Source organism: Ixodes scapularis, unplaced genomic scaffold (assembly GCF_016920785.2).
Source record: "Ixodes scapularis isolate PalLabHiFi unplaced genomic scaffold, ASM1692078v2 PGA_scaffold2__306_contigs__length_199485367, whole genome shotgun sequence".
NCBI classification, from domain to species: Eukaryota; Metazoa; Arthropoda; class Arachnida; order Ixodida; family Ixodidae; genus Ixodes; species Ixodes scapularis.
In genome coordinates this window covers 114945106-114961251 of record NW_024609857.1, presented here as the reverse complement: position 1 = coordinate 114961251, position 16146 = coordinate 114945106, and the positions used below count along the sequence as shown (strand labels likewise).

General features: G+C 46.3%; 1 protein-coding gene across 1 annotated transcript; it reads right to left on the bottom strand.

The window, feature by feature from the left end:
* Positions 1–3521: 3521 nt before the first annotated feature.
* Positions 3522–4382, bottom strand: LOC120849119. The gene has a single exon (XM_040221254.1). It carries the CDS (start codon positions 4380–4382, stop codon positions 3522–3524), a length of 861 nt encoding a protein of 286 aa, XP_040077188.1.
* Between the last annotated feature and the right edge of the window lie 11764 nt (positions 4383–16146).

Below are 16146 nucleotides of genomic sequence, written 5' to 3'. Positions count from 1 at the left end.
TTTTTCCTGAGCTAAGTGAATTTCCACATTTTCTGTTAGAGGCTCACTAGCGACAGTGAAAACTAGACGTTAAAAGTTGTAACAGCTTGTTTCCAACAAGTTTCAAGAAGTGCGATGGTGCGAAATGTATGCTGGGGAAGCTCACACAGTCGCACCAGTTAAACAACAAAAAAACGCAAAAAAAAAAGTTTTTTTTTTTTTTTTTTTCAGAAAGCCTTCTTAACTTTTAGGTCGTACAACACGTGACATGGCCCATTGGAGGTGAAGGTAAAAATACGCAGGCGCGCTGGTCAATTCACTCCATCATGAAAATTCCAATAATAAAAAAGAAACGAAAAACGGAAAAACACTCACACTGTTTTAGGCGGTGTGTGCGCTTACCAGTTTTTTTATTTATCATTATTATTAACAGTTTCGAGCTGTTGATCAGATTTGGGGAGCGCAGCAAACTTTGAACGTTGCTTTTCGCATAACATCTATTAGCCGTTTTCTCAATAGACTGTTTTGAATTTCGAAATACTCAATATCATACTGAAAAGAATAAAAACTATGTATACCGAAAAATTGTTGGTTCACTTATTTATTTATTTACGTACCCTCATTGCCATTGGCATTATAGAGGGGAGTGGGAAACACAAAAATAACAGCAAAAACACGACAGTAATTTTATACTTACTTCATGAGGGCCCAAGCCAGTGAACAACTGATAATATCCAAGGGATACAATAGAAGCCAGAAGGTGGTTCCATTTCACAGAAGTTTCAGGAACGAATGAATGGCCAAATGCGATAGTTTTACAATCTGGGAAACCCACTTTGAGCAGATGGTCAATTTGTGGTGAAATAAAAAAAGTGTAGTGAGAAGTCGTTTGTTAAAGGACGGGTTACCATGATATAGGAAAGAGAGGTTAGGCAGGGATACATTGGCTTTCGCTAACGTTACGCTTACATGGCGAAGATAATTACCGAGAATAAAACGAGCTGATCGGTTTTTGTGCCGTCTCAAGAGTAGAAATTAAATAAGATTAACTGAAGTCCCAGATAGATAAAGCATATTCTAGTTGAGAGCAAACGCGAATTTTATACAGTATTGATTTTAAGACTTACATTGAAAGAAAACAATTTCTTTTTAAGTAATTCAGCGTGCGATTAGCGTTATTGACATATTCAACGTACGTTTGCCAGGTCATGTTACAAGTAATCTGGGCGCCAGAATATCTGCATATGAAGGTTGTTAGGATGGCAGGATGGTACAGAAGTATACTTATCTGACAATCATAATTGTATGTGTGTGTGTGTGCGTGCCAAGTTCTATATTTCTTAATTTCATACTTGTGCCTATCCTAAATACTCTACCCAAGATAGTGTATCCACCTTTTGCCAAATAAGTGAGACCACCTATAGTCGGTTACAGGTTAAGAAGGTAGCTGCAAATGCCCCTCAAAAGGTATCATATATCCCTCCGCCACCTCCGCATCCAATAGCGTCCCATCGTTTCCGTGACGTCGCGGCCAACGCGCGAGGAGGGTCTTGCCTTCCAGTACACATTTGCTTTATCTTTCGACTTTGACTTAGCATTGTGGAAGCCACGAGAGGGAGATTGAAGTTTTCCCCTTCCGATCGAAACAAATACGACTTTCGGGGATTAGCTTCCCCCCCGATGGATACAAAGGCTGCTCTCTGGGGCTCGGTTCCCCCTCGAATGAATACAAAGGTCGCTTTCTTAAAAAGTGGGATCGGAGACAAGTTGGAATTCATTGAAGCGGAACAAGGAGCGTTTCCAGTGAAATCTTCTTTCGACTGCGGAGAGATTTGAAACGGGCGCATCACGCTTGTGGGAGGAGCTTCTCCTACCTTCTTGACTTGTAACCGACTATAGACACGTTACTGGGTTCGAGACTATACTCGTTTTCACCTTAAGAACCGAAGTAAAACAAGTCCGGCTGGTGGCGGACTGTTCTGGGTTTCCACCAATGAAATGCCGCGATATCGCGTAGACTTAACCATTCTCCGTCGGGAAGTGGTGGGATCCACAATTAGAGACCGAAACCAAAACGAATTTAGCACTGCAGCATCCTCTAGTGGCAAAAAGCTAGAACGTACCTCGTTAAATAGTGTTTGTTTTTGATAAACATGTTTATGCTCTGCAAATTTTGCATCGCTTCTTTAAACTGTCTTCAATAAACATATCTTTGTATATCTAACATTGTTTATACCGTCAGATTTCTAAAAACACTATGAGAAAAAAAAATCAGTACGTGCCAGTTTTAGCGTATTTACAGTTTTTAACGGCAACCATGGAGCGCTAAAGCAAAAAGATCAGCTGACATCATCGACATCGCCGCAAACTTGATGAACTGGGATTGATCAGACCTGCTACCAGCCACGAACCTATGTTTGCATAGTTTATTCTGTCCTAATATACCTTTGTTTACGTTATTGCGTTGACGTTCATGTGTATGTATTGAGTGGGCAATCGGTTTCCTTGTGTGTCGCGGTGAATTTCAATTTTTATTTAATTCCGTTTTCTTAAGTTCCGTGGTGTGGGGATGGTGGTACAAATCCCGATTATAAGCAGAAACAGCGTGGTTGATGTGAGTTACGTTCTTCCAGGATCCCATCAAAGCTTCTGCTTGTTGCCAGAGTGGCCCTGTGTGAGGATGGCGATAAGAATCCCGATTATAATCTGAAGCAGCATGGTGGATGAGAGATACGTTTATTGCCAGAGCGACCCCAAGGCATGTGGATGGCATTTTGTGAGTTTACTTTCCCACAAACTGCCTGGGGAACTGATCACTGCAATAAACGAGCTATCTCAATGAAAGACTGGGCTGAACATGATGTTTAGACTTCAAAATGAGGTGTAAGCGACACTGAATATGCATGAGGTGAGCAAGTGAAATGTTAAGCTCAGGGTCACATTCCAGAACAATGGTCGACTTTCGGCATGCCGCCAACACTACGTCTTCGTTCTTGAATGAAAACGACCTTTAAAGTGTAATTGTACGCATATATGTTTAGAATGCATCAGGGCAAAATGGCGCCTGACACCTCTGCTGTATGGGCAAATTAGCGAGTGCAGTACAACTGCGATTTTTTTTGTTTTTGTAGTGTGAATCTTTGTACACAGTGGGATACATACAGCTGATTTCAAAGACCTCGAGAAGCCATGAACAAGGCTATTACGTAATGAAAGGTAGAATCACGACAACAACATGACACTGGAGGTTAGGCGTGTATGAAGTCGGGAATCCGATTTTGCAGTATGTGAATGGTCTTTAAAAGGGCCGCTCTGTGTTCTGGGGTATGACAAACAGACTCAAAAGTTCTAGCCACTTTCAGAAGAAAACATGTCCTAAGGGGACATTAGTTCACGGTCAATTCCATTTAAAAGGCTGAACACCGACACCGGAGATTTCTTCATTCTGATCCTCGTCGTCAGTTTCGTCGTCGTCTCCACTCTCCTCCGTGTCGCTTGCATCGAGGGGTATGATGACTGGCTCGAGGTTCGACTCTGAAACATCACATTCTCGAAACCTCGCCTCCATTTTTTTTCACATGTTCTGCCATGTGAAAAATGTCATGCCAATGGACAGCTGTTACGTTGTCCACTGCTTCCCTCAAGAGCCGCTCGACGTCAATGGGCTTGAATGTGATGTTCTTGAAGGCGACCTCCTGCTTGACTCGTGCCCATATCAACCCTATGGGGTTTAGTTCCCAATGGTACGGTGGGAGCCTCAACACTGTGTGCCCGGCGTCCGTAGCCATGACGTCAACTTTGTACTTTGTGTAGCGATCCTTCACCGTTGCCACAATGCTCAGAAGGTCTTTTTTCTTCATTGTGGCAGTCCAGTCTAGGCTCTTTGAAGAGAGCCACTGCTGGATCTCGCCCTTTTTTGTTGCAGTTGTGGGAACAGCTTCAGCCTTTCTGCTGTGGTATGGCGCGTTGTCTATAACAATTACGCTGTTAGGCTCGATGTGGTCCAGCAGATGAAGAAACCATGCTTCAAACCTGTTCGAGTCCATTTCATCGTGGTAGTCCCCCTTTTTCTTCTCACAGAACACGTCCAGGCAGCCGGACACGAAGCCAGTGTCACTACCTGCGTGGGTGACAATCACTCTTTCACCTTTTCCAGAAGGAACCTTTAGCCCGGTCGTCAGTCCAGACATGAAGGCTTGCCTTGCTGACTTTATGGTGCTATCAGTCCACACCTTGACAAATGTGAGGCCGGCGTTCACCCAAGTCTCGTCCTGGAAGTAGATCTTGCGGTTCTGGGCTCTGTGCTTTCTGATTGCCCTCAAATACCGCCGCCTCCACTCGACGATGTCCTCTCTCTCAATCAGGAGGGTGTTGCGATTCCGTTTCTGTTTCTCGAAACCCATGTCCTTCAGCAGGCGATACAGGGCAGACCCGGAACAGGACGGCAGCACTTCGTCTTGTTGGAGACGACCGGCGATTTTCTTCAACGTTGGGATCTCCCCCCGACGGAAGAAATTGTGCAGGCAGCTTCTCACGGCCGTCAAAGTGCAAGCGCAAACTTTTATTGGAACTACTTCGCAGAACGGAATAATATGTGCGACGGCATGCGACCAATAAGTATGCGACGAGAGGGACACACCCACTTTTTTCTTAAGGTGAAAACGGGTATAAATGGATAGAAAACAACGCGCGCGCGAGGTATATCTCCCACCCGTTCGACACTCCAAACGTCAGCTACATCTTGTTTGTCCATTGAGCCGCTGCGGTCTAGGCACGGCTCCCCTAAACTTCGCCTTTGTCCCCATCGTGGGTTACCTCCTGCCCCGAAGTGAATACAAAGAAACCATCACCCTTCTGCTCGGCCAGAGGGAAGAGAGGGAGGGCACCAGATCTACAGGGTGGTTCAAGGAGACGCCCGGCTCTTTAAATCGACCGGAAAATTCGGTTTCTCAACCTATCGTGCTACGACTTTGTACAGCGTTGCCCACAGTAGGTGATTTTTTTTTTGTCAAATTTGCAAAGAGCGACTTTACCTGAGGAAAAAGTAAAGAAAGAAAAAGGCTTAGCTCCTATGGAAACGCAGCGACGCCACCGGTCTGCAAACAACACGGCGCCGTTTCGCAAGGGAGACAAGAGATGGCGCAACGAACGCCGCCAACGAACGAGCATACGGGCGCCGAGAGCCGGCCTCATTAGCAGACGATCTTTTCGACTCAAAAGCCGCGTGCGTTCCGCAGGCGGTGACAGTCGCAGAAACAAAAACAGGCGCGGTAACAACAAGACACTGCAGTTCCTTGTCTGCCAAAGACGCCGGCTCTCGGCGTCGTATGCTCGTTCGTTGGCGGCAGTTGGCGTTGCGACCGCTTGCGCCATCTTTTGTCTTCCGTGCGAAACGCCGAAACTTTCATACGAATCAAAAGAGTTTTAGATTGTCAGGAACGTGGGTAAAAAGTATCTTATACCTAAGTTTGTCGTCAGGAACATGAAACAAAACCTTACCAAGTAAGACTGGCGAGTCAATCGTTTGCAGCTAAAGGACAAACGTAAACGGTCAGCAAAGGCGATTTTAACACTGCTGAAAATGTATTAGACATACCCACCACTTCATTATAAGGGTAGTCAGCCCACCGTGCTATACCTCGTCATCATGAAAGTTTTCTTATCTTCCACTATTTGGAGACAAAATAATTTAATGTAGTATCACCACCACAGAGGGCCGCATAAAAATACTTTTCTTTTCAGATTGGCTGCTGCCTTCCAAGGCGCTCCCACATTCCAGAGCCCATTTGATCGAAGCACTAACCGCGGCTAAAGTTAGCCGCAGTACCTAGGAGGGGGATTTTGAGATCACGTGACTGGCTCGGTAGGTATGCGGGGACACATGGCGGTGCCCCAGTGAGTGAGCGCCGGTCGCTTTGGAACTAATATGTCGTAGTGGTTGCAATATCGGGCGCGTTAGTCAGCAACGAATGGTGCAGGAGGCTTTCGCTTTGCCTTACCTCACTTAAGCCGCAAAGCATGGGCAATTGCATCGCTGCATTTTTTAGATAGTGTTTCGATTCTGGGCACCCCTAAGTCTAAATGAACGCGATAATTGTGGGCATAGCAACATCTTTGGAACGCGGATTGTTGATAGCACACAAAAGCAGACGGCGTCCCAACAGACCTTTTCTCTAAATTATCCAAGCACCGAGGTCCATGCTACGACTGTAGTTGCACGCGTCGCACGTGCTGGCGTCTGCAGTAGTAACCGCTCTAAAGCAAAAAGTATAAAACAAATTTTGCCTTGCACGCGCGTTCGTTAAAGCCTTATTATGATTTTTACTTAAAATCTTTTATAAGAGGAAGGCCAGCGCGCGTGAACCGTAGAATTACACTTTCAGCGTTCTCCTCGCGGTGCTTGGATAATTTAGAAAAAAAAGTGTCGGGACGCTGTCTGCTTTTGTGTGCTATCAACAATCCGCTTTCCAAAGACGTTGCCATGCCGACAATTATCGCGTTCATTTAGGCTTAGGAATGCCTAGAATCGAAACACTATCTAAAAAATGCGGCGATGTGATTGCCGATGCTTTGAGGTTTAAGTTAGGTAAGGCAAAGCGAAAGCCTCCTGCAATATTCGTTACTGACTAACGCGCCCGATATTGCAGCTACGACGACATATTAGTTCCAAAGCGACCGGCTCTCACTCACTGGGGCACCGCCATGTTTCCCCGCATCCCTACCGAGCCAGTCACGTGATCTAAAAATCCCTCTCCATGTACTGCGGCTAATTTTAGCCGCGGTTAGCGCTTCGAGCAAACGGGCCCAGAGGAATATAGTCGTTTCTCGAGACCACACCAATTTTAAGAATTCGTGCTTTAGCGTGCGACTATTCGCTATTGCTGCTAAAATGTTCTCTGCCCAAATGTGGTTGTTGTGTGAACCAGGGGCCGCACCAAAAGAGTTGGGACTGGATGCCAAGATTCCCTCTCATGAATTTCCTAACTGCCAACAGTACAAAAATGAGGATATATGCCGCCAAAATTGGTAAACAGTGCCTTTGGACAACAATCACTTGTTCGTAAAGCCCACTGCTATAAGCCAATTCACTAAAAAGTGTAAAGCATGTTTGTAATATTATTCCATGAACACAAGAGTACCGTAAACTTACCACCCAAACTACGTTCCAAATGTGTTTGTGTTCAAATGGTAAAGACTCGTAGACCATGTTGACATCTGACTTTCATAGATCACTGTACCTTCTCAACATTCTTGGGAATTTCTGGGGTGTAATATGAGCCTTACCTAATTCACTGAAGCCACTAAAGTAAGTAAACTTAGTAAGGTACCGTACACGTAACATCAACAGAGCCAACGCAATAAAGAGCTCAGAAACTTTTACTGACACTGGCAAACAATCAATTTCAATGTTTTGTTCATGTGGGACGGTGCTTTTCTTGCCCACGTCGAAACATGAATGCGAGGAGCTGGTGGGGCTGTCGAGCACCTTATCTGCAAGTTGATGTATGACTATAGGTGCTTTCGAAAGCTGAAATGATGAATACACTCGGCCAACGGAACCGAGCATCACGCGACCTAAAGCAGCTTCTGTCAGATAGCGCTACTTCCTTTGCATTTCCGGGATCAATAAGAAATTGTTCGTTGCAGAAAAAAAAAGATGAATTGTGATTGAACGAGACACTTGATCGCTGCGACTTAGGATCATTTAATAGATGAGGGTGTTCAACAGGAAGATTTGGGGGGAGGGGGGGGGGGGCAGGGGTAAGTAACCTATCAGAGATGTAATATATGGTAGGGATCATAACTATAGACATGGTAAGGCCTACTTATGGTTTGATGTGGTGTTTTTGTAGTCCGTCATTTCATTAGGAAGAGTTTGCATTCACACAAATATTTAAATATACAAAAAAAAAAAAACTTAGACGCAAATTACGCGATCTAAGCCATTAGCATCGTAAGTAAGGGTTAGATTGAGAAAGGGAGAGGGACAGCAAGGACGAGAAAGGAAAAATGTTCGCGTCTTATCCTCGACTGCCCACACCCCCATGTGGATACCAGCAGTTTTTGAAATGATGTCCCGACGCCACTGCGATCGGTGAAATATATTTGTATTCAATCCTTGGACGTTTCGCCCATACCGTGCTGCCTTGTAGTGCCGCATATTCAGATAGAAGAGTCGCAGCACCCCAGTGTTCAGGCACAGCGCCTCGAAATCACCGTTGTTTGTTATGCAGCCTTGCGCCTTCCGTGCTGCGGCTTGGTATTCTTGACAGCAAACAAACTCGAGGAAGATCACCATCGGTGCACAACAATCGCATTGGCACCTTTGCAGAAGATTGACATCAAATATGCATGCTAGCATTTCAATAAAACGCGCATCCCATACCAGTCCCTGTTGCCGAGCCGCTGGTCACCGTCGTCGAGTGCATCCTCAGCCTCGCGCACCTCTACCTCTTCGTCGAGCGGCCTCGGCGGGCCGTCGATGTTCGGTTCGACCGCGCTCCAAACACAGGCGTCCCGAGTCGGCATCGCGTCATACGAAAATGACCATAATACCGCTGGGAATTTTCCCTGAGAACGAGTGTGTCAGCGGTCTCTGAGCATTTTCTTGTCAACAGAAAAATACATTACACACAATTGTAACGTTTTATATTTTGGGATGCTTTGAGCACGTAGATCACCTTACCACCATAAAATCCTGCGACCCGATAAGGGCGTCGGAGCAGGGCACCTGACAACACGCCATGGTCGATACCACGGAGGCCTCGTTACCGCTACAGTAACAACGCCGTCTGTGACAAAAAGTTTTTTTTTTTTTGTTTTTTTTTTTTTTGTAACGGCAACTGAACTAGCGGGATTTCTATCCCATCGGCACTACGCTACACGATACAGAAGGGCGAAGACATATATTACTTCTCAACGATAATTAACTCAGATAAACTCTTTTTTAGAACGTGGGTTTTCAACGATGTTTGGACGGCCGCAGCCCTGTAATTGACCACTTCTGCTCAAAACGTCGCCATTGTATTAATATCCCCCCGCCTCTCTCAGAATCGGTGGTAAATTGAGCGTATGGTTGTCTCATAAAATGTTGCCGAACAGTTGGCTACTCTAGCGGACGGCAATGCAGCGGCGGTATACCTTAATCCGAAGTTGGTTCGTCTTGCAGCAGGCGACTTTTGGTGAGCAGACGGCAGCCAGCTCCTTCGTGCCTCGAATTTAATGCAGTGACACAAACGCTCCCGTGACGTGGTGTCACATGCCTCGCTCCGACACTCTTATTGGGTCGCGGTGGCCGTAGCCTCCACAGTACGCTAAGATTGGTACGGCTGCTGCCGCCCAAGTGGACGGGATATTGTCGTTGTTCCTAGAATTCGTGGGTAGATCGGCCGTCACAAAGAAGTGTAGTCTCGAGTGCGTATTTATATTCTTTTGCTGCTTAAAGCCGGGAAGCATGCGAAGGGTACATAGAAGCATGCTCGTTGATCTCAACGGCGTAGTATCCGAGCGGTGTTGGAGGCCATGAAACTATTGTAGGATTCCATCGTCACCTACAGACAACTTCCAATGGTGTGGCTTGGCGTATTCGAATTTAATTTTAGGTTTCGTCGTGTGCACCGTTTTGCGTCATAGCAAAAACAAGATATACGTAGCAAACACTTCCTGCTGCTACGCGTTAAATCTTACAACGAAAGCAAAGCAATGCGGAAAAAAAAAACACCTGGTCCCGTCCCGTAGCACTGCTCTCTATGGCACCATCCAGCGATCGCAGCGCTCCAATCGGTCTCGCTCGGGGCTAATAGACGCTGCTTCCACGAGCAGTGCCCCCCCCCCCCCCCCCCCCCTCCCCTGAACCCCCACGGCCAGCTTCCCCTCGTTCAACGCGCCACCCTTTCGTGGACGGCCGCTACGGTCACTGCAGTGTATTCTAAGCGCAGCGTCTGGATGGCGTTTCACTGCACTTTATTGAACACGCAGTTCTGAAACAAAATCTAGATGGCGATTCAAACGATGGCGAGAAGCAGGCAAAAAAGCCGCAAAAAAGAAAACTGCGGCTCAGTGTCATTAAAACGGGTAAGTCGAGCTCCCTTCATTTTATGATACGTCCAGTGTCCTAAAATGCGGTCGATATCAGAATTGGTAACTACAGCGGACCTTATCGTATCGGTCAGCTAGGGTAGGCGTTACACATTCTTAAACCTCTTCTCATATATATTGTCGTCTCCACTGGATTCGACAAAACTAACAACCTCTCCTGCCCCAACATCAGTCTGCCAGTATTTGCTCGTGGGACTCCTTGTCTTAGAGAAAAAAAACAAGAAGATCGGTGAGCATCTGTCCGGGTGAGTAAATAAATATGCAACTTCTTTCTCAGGAAAGCCTAAGCTAGAGAGCTTATGTTAGGAGAGATTTTATACGAAAAGTTTGAGTCCAGTAACAGAAGTTGCCGACGTTTATAAAGAAGTCGCCTACAGGTCTTCTTTCTTTAGCCCCGTTCGGCGAGGAGGGCCGGGAGTTCTACACAAAGAGTTAAAAACTCTGAATTCAATTGAACTCTTCTTCGAAATTAAAAACAGCGCGAAAAGACGAGGATAGACAGAAAAGTAACACGGACCATGAATAGGGGATATATTGGTAGTTGCCATTGTTCGATTAAATCTTGTGTTTGGGTGAGTTGGTTCATAGTGATTTAAATGGTTTAAAAGCAAACACAGAACAAGGACAATAAAGACACAAAGACGACAGGACGGGCGCCCTCCCTTTCGTTTTTGTTTCTTTATTGTCCTTGTTTTATTTGCGCTTTTTAACCTTTTAAATGCCAATGTTCGTGACGTCGCGTCACGCGACATATGGTCACGAATGACAATGAATGAGGCGGTAATAACTGAAGAAACAAAACGTTTAATGAGACGAACTTGCACCCAAAAATAATTATAAAAAAAGATAACAACAGAGCGTCACGGGCGTCGAAGTCGGCGTAAGAGCAGAGTCGAACGCTGGGGCGAGACTGACTGCAGATCGCCACGCGGAGCCCCTTATGTACGCGCGTTGGCTTCTAGAACAATCGGCCTAGAACGTTCGACGACTATAACATTCGGAACTCGATCAGACGAGAATGATCTCGAACCCACGAGAACGCAATGTTGAAAGGATAAATAAAATAACATTCCACTGACTGGGATCGAACCTAAACTTTCTGCGCGACAGTCAAGCGCTATAATCAATGGGCCACGCACGCGGTCGCTCACCGACGAGCGTGGCAATATTGGCACGTGACAACTGCGAAAGTTAATTCCTCCGAAAAAGGCTTTTAGCCCTTATCCTTCGTCCAGCGACCTCTCGTTCAGCAGCCCGACGCGGTACCTCTCGGCCAAAAGGCAGGCAGCGTTTTCGCGCTCTTCTTTTTTTTTTTTTTTTAATTTTGAAGTATATACCAATTCGCCCAAGGCTCAACTTTAGCATGAACTCTACTTTTTACGGGCACAACCCAACTGAAATTAACCTGGGGTTTTCATCTCTTATAAATATGGCCGAATAAAAAGTGTGACTCCCTCGCATGAAGAATATGATGCAAGCAAGCTGTAAAGAAGAACATACATGCGTACCTTGTGTCGTTTAAAACGCAACAAGTTGTGTTTTTTTTTTTTTTTTGCTGCTGCCGTTTTTTTTTACAGACTTAAAACATTTTATATTTTTGCTTTATGGGTTACATGGTTCCGTTGAACGTTCTGCTGTAATTTTTCCAGTGAGAATGTATTGCCTGCTACCACTTTCAGTGTCGTTTCTATGTAGATTTAAAGAAAGGTTGTTATGTTGTTTTGTCACTTCAATGGCGACTGTCTGCTTTACTTTCCTTGGCATCGTCCTTGCCGTGCAGAATTTGGTTTTTTGTTGATGTTCATTCTTACTGTTCGGTTTGTCCCCATCACTAGAGCCCAGCGTGGATGACACTCTGATCATCCGCACCCGATCCAGATCCTCAGACTTCATACCCGCACCCGAACCGCATCCGCAAAATTCGGAACGCATCCGACTCTGAACCCCGCATTAATTTTACATTATAAAATCAAGCTTGACTAAAGTTTAAAAAAAAGATAAGACGTTTACAAATCTCTGTAACGCGAAATTAGAGCGCAGGTCTTCAGGAGGAAGAGGGGAGGCTACGGAGGGGAGGGTATGCACCTTCTTCTCCTCTCCTCCTCCTCCTGCCCCTCTCCCTTCTTCCTTCTTCTTTCTACCCTCAACTAGGGTCAGTGGGGACACAAAGAGTGAACCCTGAGGATGAGAGGAAGCCCTCTCGTCGGATCGGAGCTCATTTCGTCCACGGGCTCTTCAGGCAATGCCGTTAGCTGACCCTTGGGGGCCGACTGCCTCGACGGCTCAAAGGGCTTCCTAAGGGCAGATGTACGGGGTGGCTCTCCCTTCCCCGAGGGGAAAAGAGGCAGGGGGAGCCAACCTGTGTTCTGGGGTGGATGCTTACCCGCCAGCTACCTTCAGGTTGGGACGAGGTACCACCGGCGTTGGTACCGACCCGCAGATTACCCGGAGAATTTCGGGATCCCGTCGATGCCATCACTGGCGATACAGGTCCCCTCCGCTGGACCTCAGCCAGTGTTGTAAGGAACGGCGTACCAAGGAACGGCGTTCCAGGAACGCGTTCCTTTTAGGAGGGAGGAAGGAACGTTGCCGTTCCATTTTGCATAGCTGGAACTGGAACGGGAAACTCGTTCCATTTTTACGGGAACAAAAACAGGAACGGCGTTCTTTTTTTTTTTTTCGCTTTTCGGGTTAGCTTTATTTTATTTCTAAGAGGGAAATTCCGAAAAGTATAAAAACAATATCCTTATGAAGAGAAGGATCTCGTTAACTTTGTTGTTATTTATCTTGGGGTTTATTTTGTGGGACCTTCGCTTGATAACCGTCGGGTGCAGGAGAGCTAATGGACATTGATTCTTTTTTCAGTGTCTGAGACTGTGGTACAAATAGCAAACTTTTTAGTCGAAGGAAAAGACACAGAAAAAGGGACGTTCAAACTCAGCTACTTTCTTTGCTTCCACGAATCCTCATATACCCGGAAATTTAAGGCCGACTACAGATATCACTGAACTTCCACAAAAAAAAAACAAAAAAACCTACAGTTACAACAAAAGAACACGTCACCAGACATCGAATGCACCATTATATCCCGAACACTGGTCACCTAAGAATTAAACAAAAATTAACTTTTATTTCACCTTCTCTTCTTCTTCTCCTCCTTCTCCCTCCCTCCAACCTGAACAACAAATCCGACATTTTACTAAGGGATGGTAGTTATCAAGACTGACATTTCAAAAGCCGTGCCCTCTTCTGCACTTGCTCGTCTTGGGGAGAGCAACGTCGAGAAGCAAGTGTTGGGAAATACGAACAAGGAACTTTGTTAGATTGAAACGTGGGAGGTTGTTGTACAATTTGGCTCGTCTGAATTCCCATCACAAACCTGAGTATGGTTAAACGCTGATTTTTTTAAAGCTGAATACAACAACCAATGAAAGCTTTCTTCCGTTTGTTTCCTTCTCCTCTCCTTTTATTACGACATTGAAATTCGTATGTTGCCATTTGATAGAATAGATAGATAAAAAAATGAAAGCCGTTTACAAATCCCTGTAATGCCGAATTGGAACGCAGCCCTTGAGGAGGAGTAGGGAAGGGTACTGAGGGGGGTCACGTCACCTGCGAGTAGTCACGCGACCCCGGGGGGGTCCCGTGATCTCGGGGGAGGGGGGGTCACGTGACCCGGGGGGGTCACGTGACCTCGGGGGATCACGTGACCTCGGGGGGGTCACGTGACCCCCCCCCCCCCCGGTTACGCCGACGCCGACGCCGCTCAGGCTGGAAACGGGCCCCTAGGAGCTGCGCTCTAAAATGCCTTCGTTTAATCTAACTAAATATAGTAATTAGCTCAATAGAAAAGTAACGTATATGTAACGATACGTTCCTTTTTTAAACTGTAACGGGAACGAGTTTCTTTTTCACAAATGGAACTTGTAGCGGGAACGCGTTCTAAAAATCAGAAGTAATTGGGAATGAGCTTTCGTTCCTCTTTTTGAGGAACGTGTACAACACTGAGCTCAGCCTACCCACCCTTAGACAAGAAGGAAAGGCGTTTCCTTGCCTAAAGGTAAATGTTTTCGTTTACCTTCAGTGTAAGAATTTTCGTTTCTTGTTTTCATTGCGAACAGGTTCGAGGGTAGGCAGGGTGACGACCATCACAATACACACATTGCGATTAGTTTTCATACACCTCTGCCACACGGTTCTTACTGCCCGAACCGAATCGTTGCCACTTGAAGCACCGCTGAATGTTCGACACATATGGTCGAACACAGCATTCCAGGTAGCCTGCCTTTACAGTCCCAGGGAGAGAGGTCCAGTCAAAAGTAAAAATAAACACCCTTGCTCTTGTGATCTGTGTCATCACAGCGAACGTTGTTTGTAGCGATAAAGGATGACGACTGGAAAGGGGTGTAGGAAGTCTCTAAAGCTACGAAAGGCCGAAACTAGGGAGGCCTGCAGGTAATGAAAGGTGGCTTACGTGGTGCTGCGCACGCGACAAAGGAATATCGGTGGCCCGGGGCCAAGCGGGCACACCAAGCAAGGAAAGGAACATCGACCTAGGCCGAAGGTTCGAACAAGACTGATTTATGAGGCCGTGCGGGGCATGCACTTCCCGAACTTAGCATCAAACCGATGCGCTTGGAGTGGCCCGCTATAAAGTAGCGCGCCAAAAGAAAATACAAACACTACGGTGGTGTGCCGTGCCGCATCAACTCCCTGGTTGGAAAGGCCCTCCGCAGCTCAGCGTCAATCAAATCTAGCAATTTGTCTCCAAAAAACAAGTCCTTAAATAGTTTTAGTTTTCGATGAGGACTGACACTAACTTTCTAGTCCGACAGTGCGTTGAGTGCCAGAAGGGTATCACTCTGCTGCTTGGTATCGATCTCCATAAGAAAAGCTCCAGTCGACATTTTTTTTTTTTTTTTTTTTTTGCGCTACATTTCTGTCTAACAACGCCTTCAAGTACCTTAGCAACTCGAAAAGGCGACAGTTTACTTAGGGGCTGATCACTTTCAGGATGTAGGATTATAATCAAGGAAAGGTTTATGTTTAGGACCCATAGTAAATGGGAGGATGATTCGGTGCCTCGGGTGCATCGCCCACCACGGAGCCCAACACGAGGGTAGACGCTGCGCCAGTAAGCTACCAACAGTAAACTACCAGTGTTTCCGAGGCACAATATCCAAGCATGGTTACACGAACTGGACCTGATGCCACAAACGTATGTGCTTGCTGCTTAAGAAGGTGAAAAAAGAAGGAAGATAGTGTACCAGAAAGAGAAAGGAGGAGGTGAAAGTGAATGAAGAAAACAGAAGACGCGATTGGTTGAATATCCTGGCCGGGCCTTACCAGGACACCCGTCTATGAGATGAGCAAAGGCCGAAGTTGTTTGTTGCCTCGCCGGGTGGGCCCCGAAGGGTTTAACTAAGCCTACCCCGGGCTTAGTTCAACAACTAGGATGCCCTTTTACAGCGATACCTGGCATCGGATCTTTCCACCACTAGAATTTACATTCGTTGTTGATATAGTAGTAGTAGTTGTTGACATTGTACTTGGCGTATCAGGGCGTAGGCTGTCCGTCCTCGAGGTTTCCAAATCTTTGAAAAAGAACTTCCGCCTCCCGCGGGATTCGAACCTCGGTCCGCTGCGTGCGAAGCGGAGGCGTTAGCCCAGAGCCAGTTTTTGCAGTACCCGACGCCCACTGCACGCGTTCTCTGAAAAAAAAAAAAGAAAAAAAAAAAAGAAAGCTGATAAGAAAACGCCGTTGTTGCACTGTGAATGCCAAGAACTCGGCCAGGGAGCCGCGCTTTTATGCGCTCCGAAACAACAAAGAAACAAAAGCGTTCGGAAGAAATTGGTAAGATGTCTGATTCGTTTGAACGCTTTTGTTCACGCACCCCACGTTGCATAAAACAGACGCCGATTGTCCAACAACTTTGCCGTGACGTGTCGCAGCTACTGCTGGGACTGTACGGCGGATTAACACAGCACTGATAATTTTTTTCCCGGACACGGGAAAGTCGCGCGCAGCCAGATGTAGGTGGGTAGACCCACATCGTTCGGAATCCGCGG